Below are 23515 nucleotides of genomic sequence, written 5' to 3'. Positions count from 1 at the left end.
TTTAAGTACATCAGAAGCCGGAAGCCTGCTACACAACCAGTGGGGCCCCTGGACGATCGAGATACAAAAGGAGCATTTAAAGACGATAAAGTCATTGTGGAGAAACTAAATCAAGTCTAGAGGTGATCCCAGGAATTACAGACCAGTAAGTCTAACATCAGTACCGGGCAAATCAGTTGAAACAATAGTAAAGAATAAAATTGTCAGACACACAGAAGAACATAAATTGTTGGGCAAAAGTCAACATGGTTTCTGTAAAGGGAAATCATGTCTTACTAATCTATTAGAGTTCTTTGAAGGGGTCAACAAATATATGGACAAAGGGGATCAAGTGGACATAGTGTACTTAGATTTCCAGAAAGCCTTTGATAAGGTCCCTCTCCAAACGCTCTTACATAAATTGTCATGGGATAAGAGGGAAGATCCTTTCATGGACTGAGAACTGGTTAAAAGACAGGGAACAAAAGATAGGAATAAATGGTAAATTTTCAGAATGGAGAGGGGTAACTAGTGGTGTTCCCCAAGGGTCAGTCCTAGGACCAATCCTATTCAACTTATTCATAAATGATCTGGAGAAAGGGGTAAACAGTGAGGTGGCAAACTTTGCAGATGATACTAAACTGCTCAAGATAGTTAAGACCAAAGCAGACTGTGAAGAACTTCAAAAAGATCTCACAAAATTAAGTGACCGGGCAACAAAATGGCAAATGAAATTTAATGTGGATAAATGTAAAGTAATGCACATTGGAAAAAATAACCCCAACTATACATACAACATGATGGGGGCTAATTTAGCTACAACTAATCAGGAAAGAGATCTTGGAATCATCATGGATAGTTCTCTGAAGACATCCACGCAGTGTGCAGCGGCAGTCAAAAAAGCAAACAGGATGTTAGGAATGATTAAAAAAGGGATAGAGAATAAGACAGAGAATATCTTGTTGCCCTTATATAAATCCATGGTACGCCTACATCTTGAATACCGCGTAAGGATGTGGTCTCCTCATCTCAAAAAAGATATACTGGCACTAGAAAAGGCTCAGAGAAGGGCAACTAAAATGATTAGGGGTTTGGAACGGGTCCCATATGAAGAGAGTTTAAAGAGGCTAGGACTTTTTAGCTTGGAAAAGAGGAGACTAAGGGGGGATATGATATTACTTGTTTCCATAATATAAGAACTAGGGGCAACCAAATGAAATTAATGGGCAGCAGGTTTAAAACAAATAAAAGGAAGTTCTTCTTCACACAGCACAGTCAACCTGTGGAACTCCTTGCCTGAGGAGGTTGTGAAGGCTAGGACTATAACAGGGTTTAAAAGAGAACTAGATAAATTCATGGAGGTTAAGTCCATTAATGGCTGTTAACCAGGATGGGTAAGGAATGGTGTCCCTAGCCTCTGTTTGTCAGAGGGTGGAGATGGATGGCAGGAGAGAGATCACCTGATCATTACCTGTTATGTTCACTTCCTCTGGGACACCTGGCATTGGCCACTGTCGGTAGACAGGAAACTTGGTTGGATGGACCTTTGGTCTGACCCAGTACAGCCATTCTTATGTTTTTATATCTTACCACTACTTTCCACTTTAAAATGCACTACAACTGCCATGTCTACTGAATAGTCAGTTTCAATTTCAAATATTTATCCAATTTGCAACAGTCTTCTCCAAACTCACTTCAGAAGCGAAGCTCCTGTCAAAAATGGAAAAGTCACGTGGTTTCTTTTGCCTGTTGCCCAGATCGCTGCTAAATCAAAGCTTCTGCAACTTGCATTGCTGTTAGAAATAGAAGAACCTCCAAGTGCTAGGGCTGAACCAAGAAGTGCTGAACTGGATGAACCGATAGAGCCAGCACCAAAAAAATGTATGAAACTGAGAAGAGTGCCATAATGATGCTTTCAGGTGAAGATTATACCAAAAAGGAGAATGAGGAGAATGCAATAGAAAATGAACTGGAAAATTACTTCAAGGAGCCTTGACCTTCATTGGAATGCAGTCCATTGGGAGTGGTGGAAGGTCAATGCACAGCATTTTCTAAGGCGTGGAAAACTGACAAAGAGTTACCTGTGCATTCCAGGATCATCTGTGCCTGCAGAAAGTGTGTGTTTTCCAACGCTGGCCTTCCTGTTAATTGGCTGCGCACAAGACTGACATCAGAGCATGTAAACATGTTAATTTTTCTTAACAAAAAAATCATCAGCAGAGTTGAAATTCTAATCGGACCTCTTGTGTTTCTGGACGGCTCAGGGATATTATGTAAAAGGTTACACAAAAAAGTGGGTTTTACACATAACACTGTCTATTTTTGTTGTCAGTAAAGGCACTTGACAAAGATAATATATATATATGTGGGGTAGATTCATTGTGAACTTGTTAACAGTTAAACTGTTAACCGATAAATAGAGTTTTAAAAAAGTACCTTCTTAGAAGGTGGTACTTATTATTCCTATTTTACAGATGGCAAACTAAGGCACAGCAACTTAAGGTTAAAAAAATCCAGTAGTTTTGGGTGTCCAGTTAGAGACACCTAAGATCTGATTTTTTTGAATATTTAACATAATATAGCACTTTATATGTTCAAAGCACAGCTCCCATGGAATTCAGTTGCAGCTGAATATTATACCTTGGCTTTTGAAACTATGTATAAAATATGTTGGCTTTCATGATCACATACTGTATATGGTGTGTCCATCTACCCTACACATGGATAGCACAGAAATGCAGGGCTGGAAAAGACCTCAATGGATCATTTCAGTCTATCCCCCTGTGCTGAGGCAGGATTTGGTCTAACTAGACCATCCCTGAGAGGTGTGTGTCTAACCTGTTCTTAAAAACCTCTAATGATGGGGTTTCCTGAGCTACCTAGGTAACCTGTTCTAGTGCTTACCTATAAGGAGAGTTAGTTTTTCCTTACATGTGACCTAAATCTCGCTTGCTGCAAACTAAGCCAATTACTACTTCTCCTACCGTCAGTGAACATGGAGACCAGTTGATCACCATACTCTTTATGAAAACCTTTTACATATTTAAAGACTTATGTCCCTCCTCAATCTTCTCATCTCTGGACTAAACATGCCCAATTCTTTCACCCTTTTCTTACAGATCATGTTTTCTAAGCCTCATTTTTTTGTTCTCCTCTGGATTCTATTTGATTTGTTCATAATTTTCTTAAAAGTTTGGTGCCCAAAACTGGACAAGTACTCCAGCTGATGCCTCACCAGTGCCAAGTACAGTACAGCAACACAAACAAACAAAACTTAACACACACATAGGGAAAAGTAGAAATTAGGAGAAATACAACCTAGCTGGAGGGAAATACAGCCAGGGAAATACAACCTAGCTGGAGCTACTATAAGGTGAGTGCATAACTAGTTGGAAAATCATTCCCAGAGAGTAGTTATCAGTGGTTCACAGTAAAGCTGGAAGGGCATATCAAGTTCTGGGTCTCGTTCTGTTCAATTTCATCAATTATTTAGATAATGGAATAGAGAGTACAGTACAGTTATAAAGTTTGCAGATGATACCGAGCTGGGAAGGTTGCAAGTGCTTTGGAAGATAGGATTAAAATTCAAAATGATCTGGACAAACTGGATAAATGGTCTGAAGTAAATAGGATGAAGGAACAATCAGCTGCACACATACAAAATGGGAAATGACTGCCTAAAATGAAGTACTGCAGGAAAAGATCTGGGGGCATAGACGCCGACCCCGTGCATGCTCGAGCCCTGAAGCACCCATGGAAAAAAAATAGTAGGTGCTTAGCACTCACCGGCAGCCAGCTCCCTCCTTCCCTCCAGCACCTCCCGTCTGCCAGCGGCCCTGCCGATCAACTCCTCCCCCTCCCTCCCAGTGCCTCCCGCGATCAGCTGTTCCACGGCATGCAGGAGGCAGTAGGGGAAAGGGGAGGAGGAGGGGGGATGGGGCATGTTCGGGGAAGGGGTCATAACTGGGCGTGAAGAGGTGGGGCAGGGGCGGAGTGAAGGCGTGAAGAGGCAGGGCGGGGCGCTTGGGGGGATGGAGTTGGATGGGGGCAAGGCCTGGGGTAGAGCAGGGGGTTGAGCACTCCTGGGGCCTGGAGGAAGCCGGTGCCTGTGTCTGGAGGTCATAGTGGATCACAAGCTAAATATGAATGAAAAGCGTAGCATTGTTTCAAAAAAAGCAAACATCATTCTGGTATGTTTTAGCAGGAATACTGTAAGCAAGACACAAGAAGTAATTCTTCTGCTCTACTCCACACTGATTAGGCCTCATCTGCAGTATTGTGTCCAGTTCTGGGCGCCACATTTCAGGAAGATGTAGACAAATTGGAGAAAGTCCAGAGGAGAGCAACAAAAATGATTAAAGGTCAAGAAAACATGACCTATGATGGAAGATTTAAAAAACTGGGCTTGTTTAGTCTGGAAAAGAGAAGACTGAGAGGGGACATGATAACAGTTTTTGAGTACATAAAAGGTTGTTACAAGGAGGAGGGAGAAAAATGGTTCTCCTTAACCTCTGAGGATAGGACAAGAAGCAATGGACTTCAATTGCAGCAAGAGCAGTTTAGGTTGGACATTAGGAAAAACTTCATGTCAGAGTGGTTAAGACAGAGGTGGGCAAACTACGGCCCGCGGGCCACATCTGGTCTGCGTGACCACCCTGCCCAGCCCTTGAGCTCCCAGACGGGGAGGCTAGCCCCTGGCCCCTCCCCTGCTGTCCCCCCTCCCCGACAGCCACGCCACTGTGTGAGCAGCACTCTGGGAGGAGGGGTTGCATGCTCCAGCTGAGCAGTGCGGTGGCGTGGCTGGCTCCGGCTGGGCAGCGCAGCTCCCAGATATGCTGCTCTGAGCAACATGGTAAGGGGGCTGGGGGTGGGTTGGATAGGCGTAGGGTCCCAGGGGGCCTGTCAAGGGGCAGGGGTGTGGATAGGGGTCTGAGCAGTCAGGGGACCGGGAGCAGGAGGGTTGGATAGGGGGTGGGGTCCCGGGGGTGGTTGGGGCGGGGGGTACCGGGAGAGGGCAGTCAGGGGACAAGGAGAAGAGGGGGTTGGGGGTTCTGAGGAGAGAAGTCAGGGGGCAGGAAGTGGGAGGGGTCAGACAGGGGGCGGAGGCCAGGCTGTTTGGGGAGGCACTGCCTTCCTTACCCGGTGCTCCATACAGTTTTGCATCCCCAATATGGCCCTCGGGCCAAAAAGTTTGCCCACCCCTGGGTTAAGCACTGGAATAAATTGCCCAGGGAGGTTGTGGCATCTCCATCGTTGGAGATTTTTAAGAGCAGGTTAGAGAAACACCTGTTAGGGATGGTCTAAATAATATTTAGTCCTGCCATGTGTGCAGGGGACTGGACTAGAAGACCTCTCAAGGTCCCTTCCAGTCCTACGATTCTATGATTTCACTGCACACTTTTTGGTGCATTCTGTAAGAAGAAATGCCCTGTGTATGTGTAAGCAGGATCCATTTTAGCCACTATCCAGGCTCATTCTGATCTCAAACAATGAATACATAAGAAAAATAGAGAATAGTGACTAAGCATTCCCCTAAACCATATTTCTGCAGTAGTTAGATTAGTAAATCTGACAGATTTTGCTATGCAAAGCAGCAAGCCACTAATGCAAGCGATGAAGCAACTCAGAAGTCACATATCAATCCAAACAATCTGAATACAATCCAAGCTCTCACAGAGCAGATGGTTTACACTATCTCCTTGTGGACTGTCAGAGCAAATGCTTCAGTAGACCAATGAACCTACGAGATGACAGAGTGACAGTTTTGTGTGTAGATTTAGATGTCTCTGTCCATACTCGCTTGTCCAAAGAGGTGTAACTGAAAGCCATGGAAAATTTAGGTTGACTGTCAGGAAAATTTGTTTCAGTGAGGTCTATCAGACTGAAATAGTCTTCCCAGGGAATTAGAGGAATTCCCATCAGCTCATTTAAAATTAGACTGGACAATCTGGACAAAATACTCAAGAGAGATACTTTGCCTGCACTGGCAAAGATCTCAATAAGATGTCCCAAGAGGACCTTCCATCTCTAATTTCTGTTCGGTGTCAGCAAACCTCAACAGCAAAATAGCCAACGATCCCAATTCATTCTGAATAACCTGTTAGGAAAGGCTTAACATAGAAGGAGTTTGTTTTTCTCAGCGTGCTTCCTTTGAACTACAGAAAAATAAAGCAAATCCACAAAAGCCAAGTTTGTGAAACTGTCGGTTGAAAGGAGGTGTGTGCACACACCTGCTGAGTGGCAGCACTGACAGAAGTACTGCAAATTAGTATGGCCATGGAACTCTTGGAAATGAGCCATTTCGCACTCTAGCTGTACTTGGAACTTCCTTGCTGAATGAGAGAATGTAACAAATTTAGTGATTCATAGGAGTAAACGTATAATGCCGACCACAAATGGACCCTTTCTCTGTTCCTCTCTTCCTACACCTTCCCCAATCCTCTTTCCAAGAGGCGCACAAAGTTATCTCATTGATTCGTTAACCCTTTGGAGCTCCAACAACTAGTTATCATGCAAGCTGTAAAATGGATGCATACTATGGCAGGAATTCCTACCTCCTCCTCATGAGCCAAAGTGTATGGAACAATCACACAATACAATTGTCAATTTTTTTATTCTCTTAATTTTGGCAACACTGCCAAAGCCAGTGCACTACCACTCATGAAGAGTATTTCTGCTTCAATGTTTACATCTGTAACCCTGAGCAGTGGTACTGCATCCACCCACAAAAAGGCTCCCTGACTACTTCACAATAACAAAATATATTCTACTCTATCGCATCTCTTTCCTCCATCTTAATTTTCACCATATGGCCAGTCACACCATCTTAAAGCCATTAAATAAAAATTCACTCATCTTTAGGCCCTTCACATTATGATATATACACACTCCCAAAGTACTGTGCGCAGAACAATCCTGTCTTGGATCATTCTGCTCTCTTCTGCCCACATAGTTTCCCAGGCTCCCTCGCACTAGACAATATTTATTTGTGGCAGGTGCTTAAAACCTTCAGTTAAGATCTGGCAGTGCCAGGAATATTTCTGATGGCATATGCTGCTTTAATAAAGCAAAATACTTTTCAATACAGGCCCTCTTCCCTTTCAAAGACTGAACATTCCAATAAATGACTGATTTGCTCAGTAAATTGGGATATAGTCCCAGTTGCAGCCCCAGGTCATGTCAGGATTTCACAAAGGTAATACAGTCTGCCCAGTAGTGGATGGTTTTTGCATCTACTTGCTAAGGATCAGCTCCTTTAGCCCCCAAAATAGAATCAGTTCTTACAGGAACAAGGTGCAAGGTTGAAAAATCTTGCTGATAAATCCTGAGCACAAAATAAACGAATACTAAACTGGCTGTGGCTTTGCAGTTCCCTTCAATTCAAGCTCAGACAGAAGCTCAAGTCTGCCTCAAAAGCATTCTCACAGTTATGATATACATAGAATGGGTAGTGGAAACGACATTGAATGACATTGATTACTATCTTAGAATCCTCTTAAAACCAACATATAGCTACTGAAAACATCTCAACCTAAATTCACATTGTGAAAAAAATACTTCCGTTTAGAAATGGACTGAAGAAAATTGCTTTGCAGTGAACAGTCCTTTGATAAGTTCATGGAGGAAAGGTGCATCAATGGACAAAGGCAAAGGTGGCAAGAATGCCACTCCATGTTCCCTAAGCCAAAAGCTGGCACTAGATGACAGGGGATGAATCAATCAAAATTGTCCTGTGCTGTTTATTCTTTCTGAAGCATCTAGTACTGCCCACTCTCAAAAAACAGGATATTAGGCTAGATGAACCATTGGTTTGGCCCAGTATGACCATTCTTATGTTGTTAGAATCTGACTGTGCGTCCATTAAATTCCCTTTCAACAGGAAATACTGCTATCATCCTCATAAAAAGGAGTAAAAAAAAGTCTAGCATATTTAAAGTCAATGAAGTTTAACCTAGCAAAGTTACTCACTTCTTCTCCATTCATACACAGCCACATGCCTGCCTGCACTCACATCTGATGCTACTGAATTTAACAAATGAGTAACTCTTGTGTCAGGAGTTTCAGACAAAGGCTAGAAGAGTATATAGGGGAAAGAAGAATGCTGATGCCAGCTACTTAAAAAAAAAAGAAAAGAAAAGTTAAAACTTGCTTGTTTTTTCTTAATTCTCTTTTTAAAAACACTCTAATAAAAGCTTAATACACACTATTTCTGGCAAATGTTAATTGAAAGATATGGAAAGATTAATGTGGCTCTTTTTATTGTTTTCTTTGATGTCAACACAGTTCTGAGAAAATCATTGCTGTAGTTCACTTCTGCTGTAAACCAGAATAAGTAGCTCACTAGTAAGAAGAGCAGAGAACTTGTTTTCAGGTAGAGAGTGGGCATACAAATCTAATATTAAAATGAAAGTATATATATATATATATATATAAAAAAACCAAGACCTATCACACATTATTATCTTCAAAATTCTAGTCACAGTGAAACTATCATTTTTCAGAATTTGAAGGTGTCCCATTAGGTTAGATTTTTAAAGGAGGAAACTTGAAGTAGTTTAAATGTAAACTGCTCAACAACTTCTCCTTAAGGTGACACAGTCTCCATACCATTTAATTTCTTTTCCTTTTTACTGATATCCTCTGTTCACAGCTGGCAAAGACAAACTATGGAATTTATTCACTGTACATTTGTAAAATGACGCATCATTACAGGTATTAGTAATAGGGGATTCGATCATTAGTCCTAAGTTAAGCACAGGATCTGGTCCAAGAGGTGAACATAGCTGGACCGCTTGGTAATAGTGACCATAATATAATTACATTTAACATTCCTGTGGCAGGGAAAACACCACAGTAGCCCAACACTGTAGTATTTAATTTCAGAAAGAGGAACTACACAAAAATGAGGAAGTTAGTTAAACAGAAATGAAAAAGGTATAGTGCCAAAAGTGAAATCCCTGTAAGCTGCATGGAAACTTTTTAAAGACACCATAATAGAGGCTCAACTTAAATTTATACCCCAAATTAAAAAACATAGTAAAAAAGTGCCACCATGGCTAAACAATGAAGTAAAAGAAGCAGTGAGAGTCAGAAAGGAATCCTTTAAAAAGCGGAAGTTAAATCCTAGTGAGGAAAATAGAAAGGAGCATAAACTCTGGCAAATTAAACGTAAAAATATAATTAGGAAGGCCAAAAAAGAATGTGAAGAACAGCTAGCGCACGACTCAAAAAGTAAGAGCAAATTTATTTTTTAAAGTACTGTACAGCAGAAGCAGGAACCCTGCTAAACAACCATGGGGGCCTCTGGATGCTGTACAGTTCGAGATGCTAAAGGAGCACTCAAGGACGATAAGGCCATTGCGGAGAAACTAAAAGACTTATTTGCATCGGTCTTCATGGCTGAGGATGTGAGGGAGATTCCCAAACCTGAGCTATTTTTTTTAGGTGACATATCTGAGGAACTGTCCCAGATTGAGGGGTCATTGTCATGGAGTCACGGGGCGATGCTCTGGAACTACTCTATATGGAGCCAGCTGCAGGCTGGCTCCATCCCTCATGATATATTTATTAAAGTCAGATTCTCCAGAATCTAAGCTTTTATTTAAAAAAAAAAAATTTCTAGACCATATGGCTGCAGAGATAACCTTTTAAACGTCAACTGAATGAGTGATGTAGATATTTGCCTGAGTCTGCAGACAGCAAAATGATGACTGTGATGTGAACTCTCCTGTTGCCTATTAATCTGAAAGGAATATCAACTTTAAATGACACTTGGGTCAATATTAACTATTTAGTTGCCAGTATAATGGGGAAGAAGCTGAGAATGAAGCACTCTGGGATGGGAATTGAGAGTTGTAGGGAAAGAAATGCAGAGAAAAGAACAGCAAGGAGCTGCTGGAGCCTTTCCCTGTGTCAGATCCTTTTCTGCAGTGGGGAGACTCCAGAAGCAGGGAGGCAGAAGGACATTACACTGCTAAAAATAGCATTGTAGATGAGGACACAATGCTTGGGCAAGTAGAGAGCCCTGTAGGGTACACACCCACAGGGTTCAGAAGTGTCTTTAGTGTACTTGCCCAAGCAGTGCCTCACCATCTACACTACTATTTATACCAATGGGGGTGGGGGCAAGGGGGCTTGTCATGTTTGTATTCTACATGCAGCTGAAAGGAGTGTGCAGTACGACGTACACTCAGAGGAAAGTGTGGATACCCAGAGGATATCTCCTGAATCACCAACACTCTTTCCTGCAGCACCTGGTTTTCCTTGGAGGTCCCCTCAGACAAATATTTTGCAGCTCTGCCTCTACTTAGCTATGAACTCTGACAAGTTCACATCGGCGGTGGTGAGGCTGTAAGGGATTCCATTCATTGTTCCACTGGACTGCACTTCTCCAGAACAGGGCCTATTCACTGCATCATAACAACTATGGAAGGGGAGCTAGTTACAACAAAGCTGTCTCCTGCGAAGGTTAATCACAGTTCTGTCTTCTAGGGTAGATGAAACTTAACCATACTTTAATCACATCTGTGAGCCTTGCTACAGCCTTAAACAGAACAGACACGTTGAGGCTGGTTTAATATGTATTTTTGTTATGCTCTTTATTGATTATTTTATTGTGCCCACAAGTGCGCTAGGCACTTCCAGCTGAGGGTTAATGCTGTAGGTTGCAAGTTATTTATTTCAGCCCCCTCCTAGTGGGACATTTACTTATTGTTGCCAATTCATGTAATTTTATTGTGAATCTCATGATATTTGTTTTTGTTAAAGCCACAGCTGCTGGACTCAAAAGATTGCATGAGATCCTTAGATTTCATTTAAAAAGAAACATTTCTAGCCTCCTTGGTTGCAGAGAAAAAGCACCCTAAAGCCTTAGGGACCAGAAAGCAAATAACTCCCTCCCCCCGCCAATACATTATTTTAAAAAACCCTCACATTTTTGGGGGCCTGACTCATGAGTTTTGGGCGTTAAGGGTTGGCAATATTGCTTACCAATTTTCAGAGTAAGTGTGAAAAGTGCTTGAAGGGCCACAACCTCCTTGGCAAAGGGTGGCAGCCAAGCAAGAACACGTCCCCATCCAACCATAAACCAATGTACAGCCACAATGCATGTCATAAAATACACTCAGAAGCAGAATCCCTCTGAGGCAGAATCCCAACCCACACATCACATTATCCTCTTCCCCTTCCCCAAGAAAGCTTTTCTCAGTATTCTTTCCCTTTTTTCATGATGGTGTTGCTCCTCCCAGAATATTAGATCTCACTGCAGCAGTTGCCTAGGATCTGGAGGTCCAGAAACTACTGCCAATCTGGGAGAGCTACCAGCTAGGAGAGAGATGGAGAGTGTCCCTAACCCATTACCAGCCAAGAGAAAGAAGAGAAGGGTAGCAGACACTATAACAAAGTGGCACAAGAAGTAGCTGGCTCAGGCTGGCCTGAGAAAGAGCCCAGTACTGGCTCAGGCAACTCCGATGGATCTCCTGCTTCCTTCCTCCCTCAGCTGTTATGTGTGAGGTCATGTCTATCACATTACAGGGTTAGCAGGGACACCATGTAGCATATTCTGCACATGGTTTGGATCTCTGAGTACAGGTCATGTGAGTCAATGCTTTGGGTACATTGTGGAATCCTGGTGGGAATAGGGCTGGCTTCCCTGCTGCCCAACCAAATAAACAACAATCATAATGTCAGCAGCCTCAAATTCATGTGCCCAACTCTGGCTGCTCAAAATTCCAGTCCAAAGTCACATGGTTCCTAACTAGATTCCCTCTTCAGAACCAACTGTTTCCTTACAGAACTGTAAGAGCAGGCAGGACCAATAGCAGAGCCAGAGAAAGCCCACCACTGGCAGAACAACAGAGAAGGGCCTACGTTGACTAATTCTGCCCCCAAGAGCATCCTGTATACAGAGTACCAACACAGAGGACCTCATTCTTTGACTGCACAGCAGCCAGAACTCTCAGTCCTGCAGGGCCCATTCACAGTGTGCCAAATCTGAGCCATCACCTGCTCCCTCTCAGAATGCTGGAATGATCTGACAGCTGCTGCCCTACGAAGGCTGATGCCTATGCTTGGCTCTGCTTTTTGCCATGTGGAAAAGAAAAAAAAGAAACCACACACAAACAAAGCAAAAAATTTTTGTTGTGCTTTTTTTTAGAGGTGTGCTGAAAGTGTCCTTTGCCAGCCATCATCCCCGCATGACACACACCACCTTCCTTATGCACAGTACACTCTATGTGTGTATACATTGCTTTATTCCTGTCTTTTCCTCCCTAGTAAAAATTGTCAAAGATGACTAACAGGGTTCTTAAATTTTGCATATAAACCCCCCCCCCCCCACAATATTTCGAACTAGACATTTGTAAGCCAATATGTAAAGATATTTTGGGCTAATGAATTTTATTGTGAAATGAAATTCAGACAAAAAAAAAACAGAAAAAACCTTGAACATTTGCAAACCTTTTCATTCCCTAAACTTACTAATGCTGTGAGGGATATACAATGAAACCACAAATGGGGGAGGGATAGCCCAGTGGCCTGCTAAACCCAGGGTTGTGAGTTCAATCCTTGAGGGGGCCACTTAGAGATCTAGGGCAAAAAATCAGTACTTGGTCCTGCTAGTGAAGGCAGAGGGTTGGACTCGATGACCTTTCGAGGTCCCTTCCAGTTCTAGGAGATAGGTATATCTCCTATTATTATTATTATTATTAAATCCTGGATATCAGACTGCATGGTATGGGCAGCTGCTGATACACTCAGAGCTCAACCCCTCACAATGCTCCTTTCCATTCAGTCTCAAGAAACGTAGTTACCAGCCACCATGTATTGGTAAACACTATCTTCTGTGCACTGAGCTTAATTTTTTTAATTATTATTATTATTAATAGTGGCATAGAATGTGAACTGAAAAAGCTGCTTACTATATAAAGAAAATGCTCCTCCTCTCCTCCCTGTGGATTAATCTCTGACTTAGTTACTATAGAAACCTTTCTGTAGACATAAGTAAAAAATATATATAATATATATATTAAAGGCAAATATACAAAATTAACTAAACAAAGTAGAAGTGGTACCATCAGTGCTGAGCACACCAGCGGGAATGAAGTCAATCCCGAAGTCAGGAACAGTATCAAAATGTCCGACGGCAGAGAGAAGTGCGATAGCAACATTTGCATTGCCAACTGCGGCGGTGCAGAGGTGTCCCATACCGATCCCAATGCCAGCCCCAATTCCACGCCTTGCAGGAGGGGAACATTACAATATGGTGCTGACAGACTCAGTGGTTCAGCAACCCGATCAGCGCACTGGTCTACAAATGATATAGTCCTGGACCAAAGGAGAGGTCGGGACTGAAAGGCAGTGGTCTGTAGCCACCTGACATACCACCAATGAGGGAACAGTCCTTCATGGGTACCAGACTCAATGCACACCCAGAAGCCAGAACCGGAGTCAATGGTACAGGGTTTCTAACCTTCCCAATCAGTACTGGGGCAGTGTTACAGGTACGTGTGCCATCTTGTGTGTCAGCACTCACCAGATGCTGATCCATGCTCCTTCTGGGGGAGGTGGGAGTGTCCACACAGGACCTGGGACCATCCTGATTAGTCTTATGCAACCTCTTCCTCGGCACACTTGATGGGGAATGACTCCACTGCATGTGCTCCAGAACGTGAAGCCAAAACACTCTCGGAACCCGAGGTGACCTCCAACCAGACGAGAGCCTCAGTACTGAAGCAAGCCACATGGGCTGCTCAAATAGATGCTGCTTTAAAGGGAGGTCTCCAGCCACTTGAGTCTGCTTTTTTAAATAACCTGCAGATTGCACAGCACACACTAACATGGGCCTCACCAAGACACAGTAAGCACCACTTGTGGGGATTCCTGTTGGGGATTGCTCCCCCACATGAAGGACAATGTTTAAACCCTGGTGCAGACATCACTGGGAAAACTTAGCTAATAAAACACTAAGGCACTACTATGTACAATAACTATAAAACAGGAAACACTAGCTGAGAGAGATGTGGGATTAAACCACACAGCGCTCTGACTCCAGCCACGAGTGGTAAGAAGGAACTGACAGAAGGTCCGGGCAGCGGCGCCTACAGCATGATAGCTGCCCCTCTACAGGTACTGCTAGGTAAAATGTTCCAGCTCCAGTGCACAGGGTGTGCTCTCACTTAAGTGGAATACACATCTGCATCAACTCAAAGAAACATATTTCCTTCAAATTTAGAATACTGAATTTTAAGTACCTTGAAGCTCAGTTTAATATCAGTGAGGTGACATCAAGGCTAAGCAAACAAGCCTTACTTGCTGTTCCTCAAGGCAGCAGAGCATAGTACAAAAAGATCTCACTCACAGCTGCTCAAGGGCTAACGAATTAGGTAACAGAACAGGACATCCTGAGATTCAGACCTGTAGTTCTGCAGTAAAATTTAATAGGAGACAGCACTACCCTGTTTATTTCTTTTCATATACTGCTCTCACTCGTTTCATAAATAATTCCACCAGGAATATGCATGATTTATAAAATGTCTGGAAGAGCAGGTTGGCAAGATCCCTACTAAAATCTTTGAGCTGCTAGCTCTCATTCTCACATGATGGTTGTTTGTATATGTAAAATTAAATCAGCTACAATTTCAGCAGCTCTGAATCTTCCATATGAGAAGAGATTAAAAACAGTAGGCCTATTCACTTTGGAAGGAAATGGTATCTAAACAGTGAATCATATGGAGAAAGCCACTCAGGCATTCATTTTAACCTTTCCTATGATGAGAACAAAAGAACACTATGTCAAGGGCATACACTTTAAGTGAATACAAGTAAATACTTTAAGCAACACTGTTAACCTGTGGAAATCACTGCTGCAGGATATTGAGTTTAGTAAGATTAAAAAGATTTGACATATGAATAAGATTAGTGTGAGAGAAGCTTTGGACAATTGCCTATTTTTATGGGATTCTGCAAAATTCTATTTTGTTACCACCTTGTCCTATTCAACATATATGTGATGCTATTAAGGAGGATAGTGGGTTGTAAAGATATCAGTACGTGGTAGATGGCATGCAGCTCTGTATCTCCTTTTTGCCAGACCCAGATGATGCAGCACATTTGCTTTCCTAGTGCTTGGCCAAGGTAGAGACTTGGCTGAGAGTAAACTGGCTGAAGCTTAACTCAAACAAGATGGATGTTGGATTTTCAGGGTATGGTGGGAGGGGTGATTCTTATTCCAATTATGGAAGGAGTTTTTCAGATGATTCACAATTTGGAGGTTCTTTGAACATTATTCGTTCTTGGAAACTCAGGTGGCACTGGTGGCTTTTTTCATCTATATCTAAGTAACTATAACCATTTCTCTTGGATCTGGATTTTGCCACTTGCTTGCATGTCTTCTATGCTGGACTACTACAATTTGCTCTACATGGTAATCCCCCTGAAGAGGACTAGAAAGATACAGATGGTGCAGAATGCCACTGTCGGCCTGTTATGCTGAGTTAGCCTCAAGATTAATATTATGCCTATTCAATAATAGTACTAACTTTTTATTTGCATGTAGTTGTGTCACGGAGTCCCCACGCGATGCACTGAAACTGCTCCCTATGAAGCCAGTCAGGACTCTGGTGAAGTCTCCTCTCTGTGAGCAGACTGTCTTCAGGGCAAGCTCACACGGCTTCCACCTTCCTGGGTCTGACCTTGGAGCATTCAGCATCCTCTGCCCCTCCGTGCACTTCCCACAGCAAGTCCACACAGGAGGAGTCCTGGGGAAGCCACAGGGTCCTGTACCCCAACTTCGCAGTCAGACGTGACTCTTAGCCAGCCAGTAAAACAGAGGTTTATTCGATGACAGGAATATGGTCTAAAACAGAGCTTGTAGGTACAGAGAACAGGACCCCTCAGCCGGGTCCATCCTGGGGGGCAGTGAGCCAGACACCCACAGCTGCACTTACTCCTCGTCCCCAGCCAGCTCCAAACTGAAACCCCCTCCAGCCCCTCCTTCTCTGCTGAGTTCCTTTCCTGGGCCAGGAGGTCACCTGACCTCTTTGTTCTCCCACACCTTTAGCATCCCCTTGCAGGGGGGAAGGGCCCGGGCCATTAGTTGCCAGGAGACAGAGTGTCGGCCATTTATGCATGCTGGAGACTTAAGAAATGCATAGGGGAAACTGAGGCACCCACATAGTATTCAGGGGAAACATTAAGAACAGTCCCACTTCGTCACAAGATGTTAGGGTGTTAGTGCTGATCTATAAACTCCTAAATGGCTTACATTATAGCTCTCTAAGACACTCCTCACCGTAGCGTGCCATCATGGCAGTTGAGAGACGCTGGGGCATTTGAGTTAAGATTTAAATAGCTCATGGTTGAAGACAGCATCCTAAATGAGGGCTCTTAACCGGCATAGGCACACCAACAGCAGAAGCAAAGCCTTAATGGAGTCTGTTGTCCTTTGCACAAGGATCATCACTTTTCTAATGCTACTTTTTGAGGGTTGTGTTGAGTTGGAGCATAGCTTCCTTTTGGAGACTATATTCTTATTTTTCTTATTATAACGGTTAAGTTAATAATGTGTGAACATCCTAAACTGTGGAAATTTATTCAATTTTGTAATTTAAAATTTTTACTGAATATGCAAATGTATAATATCTAGGATAAAATTAACAAGGCTATCATTTCTCATTCTTCAGGGCATAAACAGATCATCATCTGGGGTCAGGAAGAAATTTCCCTCACATGGCACAGCACCATACAATTAGGGACATTATGGGGGTTTATACCTTCCTTTGAAGTACCTCACACTAGCATTCAAAAACTAGATACCAAATTAGGTGGACCACTCACCTCTTTTTAAACAGTAAATCCCAGTTTTTGGGTAGAAATCAATTCTGACACAAATTGCACAGTTCCCTCCTGACTGGCTCTTCCAGTCTGTTTAGTGCAGCCATTGAGATTTGATCCTTCAAGGTGCTGAATGCTCCGCTCCCGATCCACCAGTGCACATGGTTAACTTTAAGCATGTGAACAGTCCAATTGACTGCTTTAGGAACACTCATGTGATTAAAGCTAAGCATGAAGCAAGAAGAATGAAATATTTAATGCCTCTTTTGCTTCAGTCTTCACTACAGAGGTTAATTATGACCAGATACTTAGCACAAGTTACATTAACAAAAGGAGGAAGGAACACAAACCAGAACAGGGAAAGAACAGATTAAAGAATATTTAATAAAATTTGATGCATTTAAGTCAGGAAGGGCTGATGAAATTAATCTTAAGGAACTAGCTGAAGCAAACATAGAACCGTGAGTGATTATCTCTGAGAACTCATGGAGCAGGAGTGATGTCCCAGAAGTCTGGAGAAGGGCAAACATAGTACATATCTTTAAAAAGGGGAACAAAGAGGACCTGGGGAATTACAGACAAGTTAGCCTAACTTCGATAACTGGAAAGATAATGAAACCAATTATTAAGCAATCAGTTTGTAAGGACCTAGAGGATAGTAAGGTAATAAGTAAGAGCCACCATGGATTTGTCAAGAACAAATCATTTCTTTCTTTGACAGGGTTAGTGGCCTAGTGGATTGGGGAAAGCTATAAATATGATACATCTTGATTTTAGTAAGGCTTTTGACATAGTCCCAATGACATTTTGATAAGCAAAGTAGAGAAATATGGTCTAATTGAAATTACTGTAAGATGGGTACATAACTATTCTTTTAAGTACAGTTTTTCAACCAGTTATCTATGTTTCGCTGCCAAACTGGGAGTATGTATCTAGTGGGGTCCCATCTGAGTCTACCTTGGGTTTGGTACTATTCAATATTTTAATTAATGACAGATAACGGAATGTTGTATGTAAAACATGGGAGGTAATTGTCCAGCTCTACTCGGCCCTGGTAAGGCCTCAGCGGGAGTACTGTGTCCAATTCTGGGCACCACACTTTAAGAACAATGTGGACAAACTGGAGAGAATCCAGATGAGAACTATAAAAATGATAAAAGGTTTAGAAAACCTGACCTATAAGGACAGCTTAAAACATTGGGCATGTTTAATCTTGAGAAAGGAAGACTGAGGGGGGACCTGATAAAAGTGTTTAAATGTGTTGAAGGCCGTTATATAGAGGACTGGATTTAGAACACAAAATGATCAGCTTCATCTGAAGAAAGGGAGATTTAGATCAGGTATTGGGAAAAACTTTCTAATTAGAAGGCTAGTTAACCACTGGCATAGGCTTCCAAGGGAGGTTGTGGAATCCCAGTCTTTGGAGGTTTTTAAAAACAGGTTAGACAAACACCTGTCAGGGACAGTCTAGGTATACTTGGTCCTGCCTACGGTGACCAGATGTCTCGATTTTATAGGTACAGTCCTGATTTTTTGGGGCTTCGTCTTATATAGGTGCCTATTACCCCCCACTCCCGTCCCGATTTTTCACACTTGCTGTCTGGTCACCCTAGTCCTGCCTCAGTGCAGGCAGATGGACTAAATGACCTCTTGAGGTCCCTTCCAGCCCTATATTTCTAAGATTCTATATGCTTAACCGCTTTGCTAGATCAGAGCAAGAGTTCAATAGTTTGCAGGATTAAGCAACAGAACAAGATTTTTGTAGGAAAAGCAGGCAGGCACTGCAGGAGAATAGCATCATATACAGGCACATGCTCACCAACTACATCACAACTGCTAAGTCTACACCCTCGCAGACATGGCAGTGTTTATAACAAAAACCTCTCTTCAGGAGCAGAGAGGGAGATGGAATTTAAGATTGGTCCATGATACAGTTTTGAAACACCTGAAATTTCATTTAATATTCTTCCAGTAGATTACAGAGGGAGAAGGGCACATACTATACATCAAAAGAAACTTGTGTGGGAGGGAAGGCTAGCTCAGTGGTTTGAGCACTGGCCTGCTAAACCCAGGGCTGTGAGTTCAATCCCTGAGGGGGCCATTTAGGGATCTGGGGCAAAAATCTGTCTGGGGATTGGTCCTGCTTTGAGCATGGGGTTGGACTAGATGACCTCCTGAGGTCCCTTCCAACCTGGATATTCTATGAGGACTACTGAGAACAGAATGCACAAAACACCAAATGGTCTTCAGAAGAGAGCTTTTTGTTTGTTTTAAACAAATGCAAAGCAAAATCAATTCTTATGAGAAAACTGTTTTGTACAGGAAACTATAGTATTAAACAGTGATAGCAAACATTGAGCATTGTAATGACCTGAAAGACACCTTGGTTACATATGTATAGACAGCTAGTTTGCCGTACAGTGAGACTCTGCTAGAGACTAGGCTTCATGAAATTACCTAGAACTCCTGTTCTTGCTGACAAAGTAGCTCATGTTTAGATACAGTACTTCAGTACTCTCCCCCAACCTCAAAAATTCTTTGAACAAATGGCACTATTTTTGGTTGTTCCAAAAAGTGCAAAAGGACTTACCCAAGTGAGAGAGAGAGCAAATGCACATGCAGAGATGAACAGAATTAGAATTTTAAACAGTTTTCATCCCAGCAGCATTTAGTGACCATCACATGATGGCAAGCCACTGATTCTCCCACCCCCATTCATGTTAATACTGTAAGATAGCTTCTCAAGCTTATAAGGCAGAGGTGGCCAACCTGAGCCTGAGAAGGAGCCAGAATTTACCAATGTACATTGCCAAAGAGCCACAGTACTATGTCAGCAGCCCCTATCAGCTCCCCTACACCACTCCCAGTGCCTCCCACCCACCAGCAGCCTCCCCGATCAGTGCCTCCCGCTCCTTCCCTGCACTTCCTGATCAGCTGTTTTGTGGCATGCAGGAGGCTCGGGGGGCTGGAGGGAGAGGGGACGAGGGCACTGCAGCCTCAGGGGAGGGGGCGGGAAGGGGCAGGGCCTGTGGCAGAGAGCCAAGGGTTGAGCAGTGAGCACCCCCCAGCACACTGGAAAGTTGGTGTCTGTAACTCCAGCCCTGTAGTCGGTGCCTATACAAGGAGCAGCATATTAACTTCTGAAGAGCTGCATGTGGCTCCGGAGCCACAGGTTGGCCACCCCTGTTGTAAGGAATAAGCACTATGCATGCATCCTCTTAGATGGGACAACACTGGAAAATTTAGCTGTAGTACAAATCCAACTTCTCCTTTGCCCTCTGTGTTGCCCCTTCGACCCTCTCTTGTTAAATTCTCCCATCATTCTCTCTCAACAAACCTTCCATATGAGAAGCAGGTGTTAAAATGTCCAAGAAGTGATATGTTTGTCAACAATATTAACTTACATTGAAGAAATTAGTCTTGTTCCTCTCACAGAAGAGACCCTGTGCTGGCATGTGCTTCAGTTGCTGCCATGGGATACTGCTGCCTAGCAACACATCTCGGGCCCACTGGAGGTTCTACAGAAGCAAGCAAGAAGGAAAATGAGTAGGAGACAGAGGAATGGTTTGTTAATGCAGGTAAAAGTAAAAAACATCCTCTTGCTTTTATTTATACATTACCAGCTATAATTTTTCCAGAGAGATCTGTCTAATGGCAGCTAGACTTAGTTCAGCTAATATTTGTGCATTTTGGGCACTAATGTAATTCAGAGGTTAGATTATCCCATCTCCCCCAAAAAACTCTTACACAGAAAACACGGTGGTTTAACAGCACAAGCCCTAAGACTGACTGGCCCTGGCACTAGGCAGAGAATTACTCAATCCGCCATAACCTTCAAATTCAGTCTCATAACCTCATATTTTGTGCTGACTTAGAGTCATTTTTGTGCTTCCTCAATGCCACTGAAATCTGTTTTCATTTCCTGTCACTTACAGCACCATCAGTTGCACACACATTTTCTACCTGTTTTTTAAAAAAATGACTATATGGATTTTTTAATGGAATAATTGTCATAATTTCATTAACCAATGTAAAAGGATTAGATAGCAACCAAACTCACAACAAAAAGTCACTAATTTCTAATAGCAATTTCTTGTCCACAAATACTAAACAGCCAGCCAGATCCCTTGAATATTTAGCAGTTTTCCTGTCAGCACTTTTTTTGGTTGCCTATGATGTGTGTCTGTGTGCCTAACCACCATACTTCAATGCACTACACTAGCAAACCCTGTCAGCCCTAAAAATGAGAGACCAAGTCAGAGAATGAAATGTTCATCTTTCAGATGGCAAGAAAGCTCACAATTGCCCTGTCCACTAAAGCCTCGTCTACAGATTTTTAAAATTTTTTTTTAACTGTTATTACTATTTTGGTTAGGGTTTTTTTTTTTTAAACTGAAATAATTATACCAGTACAACCACTAGTGTGGGCACAGTCATACCATTATAAAGGTGCCTTAAATGAATGTAGCTTATTCCCCCTTTTTCCTTAGGGGAATAAGCTATATGGCTATACACAACTTTATACTGGTAGAACTGTGCCCACACTAGGTATGTTGTAACACCTTAGCTATACTAGTATAGTTAAAGGAGTACACCTTGTGTGTGTAGATAAGCCATACATTGGCTTTATAAGTTAAGAAATTACGGCCTGGTCTGGCAAGCACCCCATTCGCATCCTGATTTACACACAAAAATTTAACATGTGAGAATAAGAAATATTCCTGAGAGTAAGATCTTGCAGGATCAGTCTCCTAAGGAAGAAAAAGTTATGATTCAATAGAACTCAATGTCTGACATGAACATACAAATATGAAAGCTTTTATCAAGCCTTTATCTGGTCAGAAGAACAGCAGCTGTTGGCCCTGGGCAAAACATGCCACCCAGGAGTACTAACAGAACGGACAATTATTTGTAAAGTTTCACTGACAAGCTAAATCTTTGGTTTACTTCTACTTTTTCTTCAATCATTCCATGATTTCCTTAGCAGTTGAGCACTGGGTTTTTCCCCCCAGAGCACTAGAGCTGTAGAGCAAACAAAAGGCAGAGAATAAGGAAGAGAATGCAGTGATCTCTCTTGAGAGGCACGTGACAATGCTATAACCTGCCTGTGGTGTTCTTTCTATGGACCTGGGAGCTGCATGTATAAACCATAAATCTGATTAACCCAGGTATATCCTGCAACTGTATTCTGGTTATACCACCACCTTAACTTTTTTCCTCTTGATGTATCTTCTGCGGACATTACTGATTTTTACCTTATTTCTCTGCTGATTTTCCTTTCCATCCTGCGAGTGTTTGTTGAAATATGCACAACTCATGTATAAACCCTATCTAGTTGCAAACTCTTTCAGTCCTTCAGTTATAGTAATCATGCAGAAACTCTCCATGTCTTTTCAGAATTGGAGTCTCACCTCTGAACAGGTTACTGTTTCTAGAATCAAGTGTAACAAAGCATAATGTTGGAAATGCCAATCAGCTGCTGGCTGTTAGGTTGTTAGAAATTAGGAAGAAACAGATATCGGGCCTCTGTAATTACAGCATCTGACACTGGACAGAATTTGGAGAGCTTATCTTGAGTATGAGACAAATGCACATTACTTTACAAATTCCATTAGGCATTTTCTGGCTTTTATGAGGACCAATACACATATTTATTACCACAGAGACATATGAATAATAAAAGGTTCACTGGTGTTATGACTGGAAAATAAAATGCTTTAACTCACCATGCTCTCTCTCCATAGCACTGTTTTCTGAAATTTACACCATAACCATGCACTGACTTTTATGATATAAATCTGTAAAGCCCTTTAAAAGTTACAGACAGTAGAAAACCAAAGCTATAAAAGAAGCTATACAAAAAAGGGTCTACTCCTGCTTTTATTGAAAAAAAAAATGGCAAAACACTCATTGATTTCAGCATGGTGAAGGACTGGTCCTAAAGTTGTATTGCTATCAGAAAATTTATAAAAGTGCAACAATTTATTATCATGGATTAGGTTGATTGTCATATTGAGGTGGATATACCGTAATTACATTTAGAATATGATCAGAGAGAAGGTAACTTTTCTTTTAAAGTCTCTCCCTTGTCCATTTCATCTGAAGGTTTCTATAATATATCATTTACACAGCAGTGCTATTATTTGTCTATGGTGTCTGATGTCTCAGGAGACACTCATTTTTAAGGTGTTGCGATCGTGTGAATTTTGTCTTAAAATTTACTCTTGTAGAACATAAAATAATTGATGGCAACATCTCTCACAATACATGCTTTACAGAACACCTCCTGGCTTTTCAATGAACCGTGAAAGACACATTTATTGCCAGATTCTGCCCTGCATTAAGATTGCTTTGCACTGCTATGGTGGTGCAAAACAATACTAAAGTCAACTTAACTGGTCACTTGAGAATTCCCCCAATTTAGGAGATCCTGGGCTGGCACCGAGCCATCATACTGGCTCCTAGGTCACCTTCTATGTCTCTCCCACATCTCCTGATAGAGGAATCATAGCTAGAAAAAAGGAGCCGGGGATAAGGTTGCTTTATGCCCTGGCAATCGCCATGCGACAACTGCCTCTGGGGCTACTGGCAGTAGTCTTAAGTGGCTCTGATCTATGCCAGGGACTTCCCAGTACCCACATGTCCCCAAAATCAGGGGCTGGGGGCCTCACAAAGGGCCCCTTGCATTATTCTCCTCCTTAGCCAC

General features: G+C 42.4%; 1 protein-coding gene across 5 annotated transcripts in view; it reads right to left on the bottom strand.

Annotated features, from left to right (window-relative positions):
* CABIN1 (calcineurin binding protein 1) overlaps positions 1–23515 on the bottom strand; it is a 233314-nt gene that overhangs the window by 112742 nt on the left and 97057 nt on the right. For all 5 annotated transcript variants that reach the window (XR_005589496.1, XM_039504802.1, XM_039504805.1 and 2 more), the window contains exon 29: positions 20214–20327. Coding sequence is in view for 4 of the 5 variants with exons in the window: in XM_039504802.1 (XP_039360736.1) it covers positions 20214–20327 (114 nt within the window). In the remaining variant the exon portion in view is untranslated. The remainder of the gene's footprint in view (positions 1–20213; positions 20328–23515) is intronic.

The sequence above is a fragment of the Mauremys reevesii genome, linkage group 18 (genome assembly GCF_016161935.1).
Source record: "Mauremys reevesii isolate NIE-2019 linkage group 18, ASM1616193v1, whole genome shotgun sequence".
Classification (NCBI taxonomy): Eukaryota; Metazoa; Chordata; order Testudines; family Geoemydidae; genus Mauremys; species Mauremys reevesii.
Note: the sequence above shows the minus strand (reverse complement) of the source record. Positions and strands in the feature narration are given on the sequence as shown.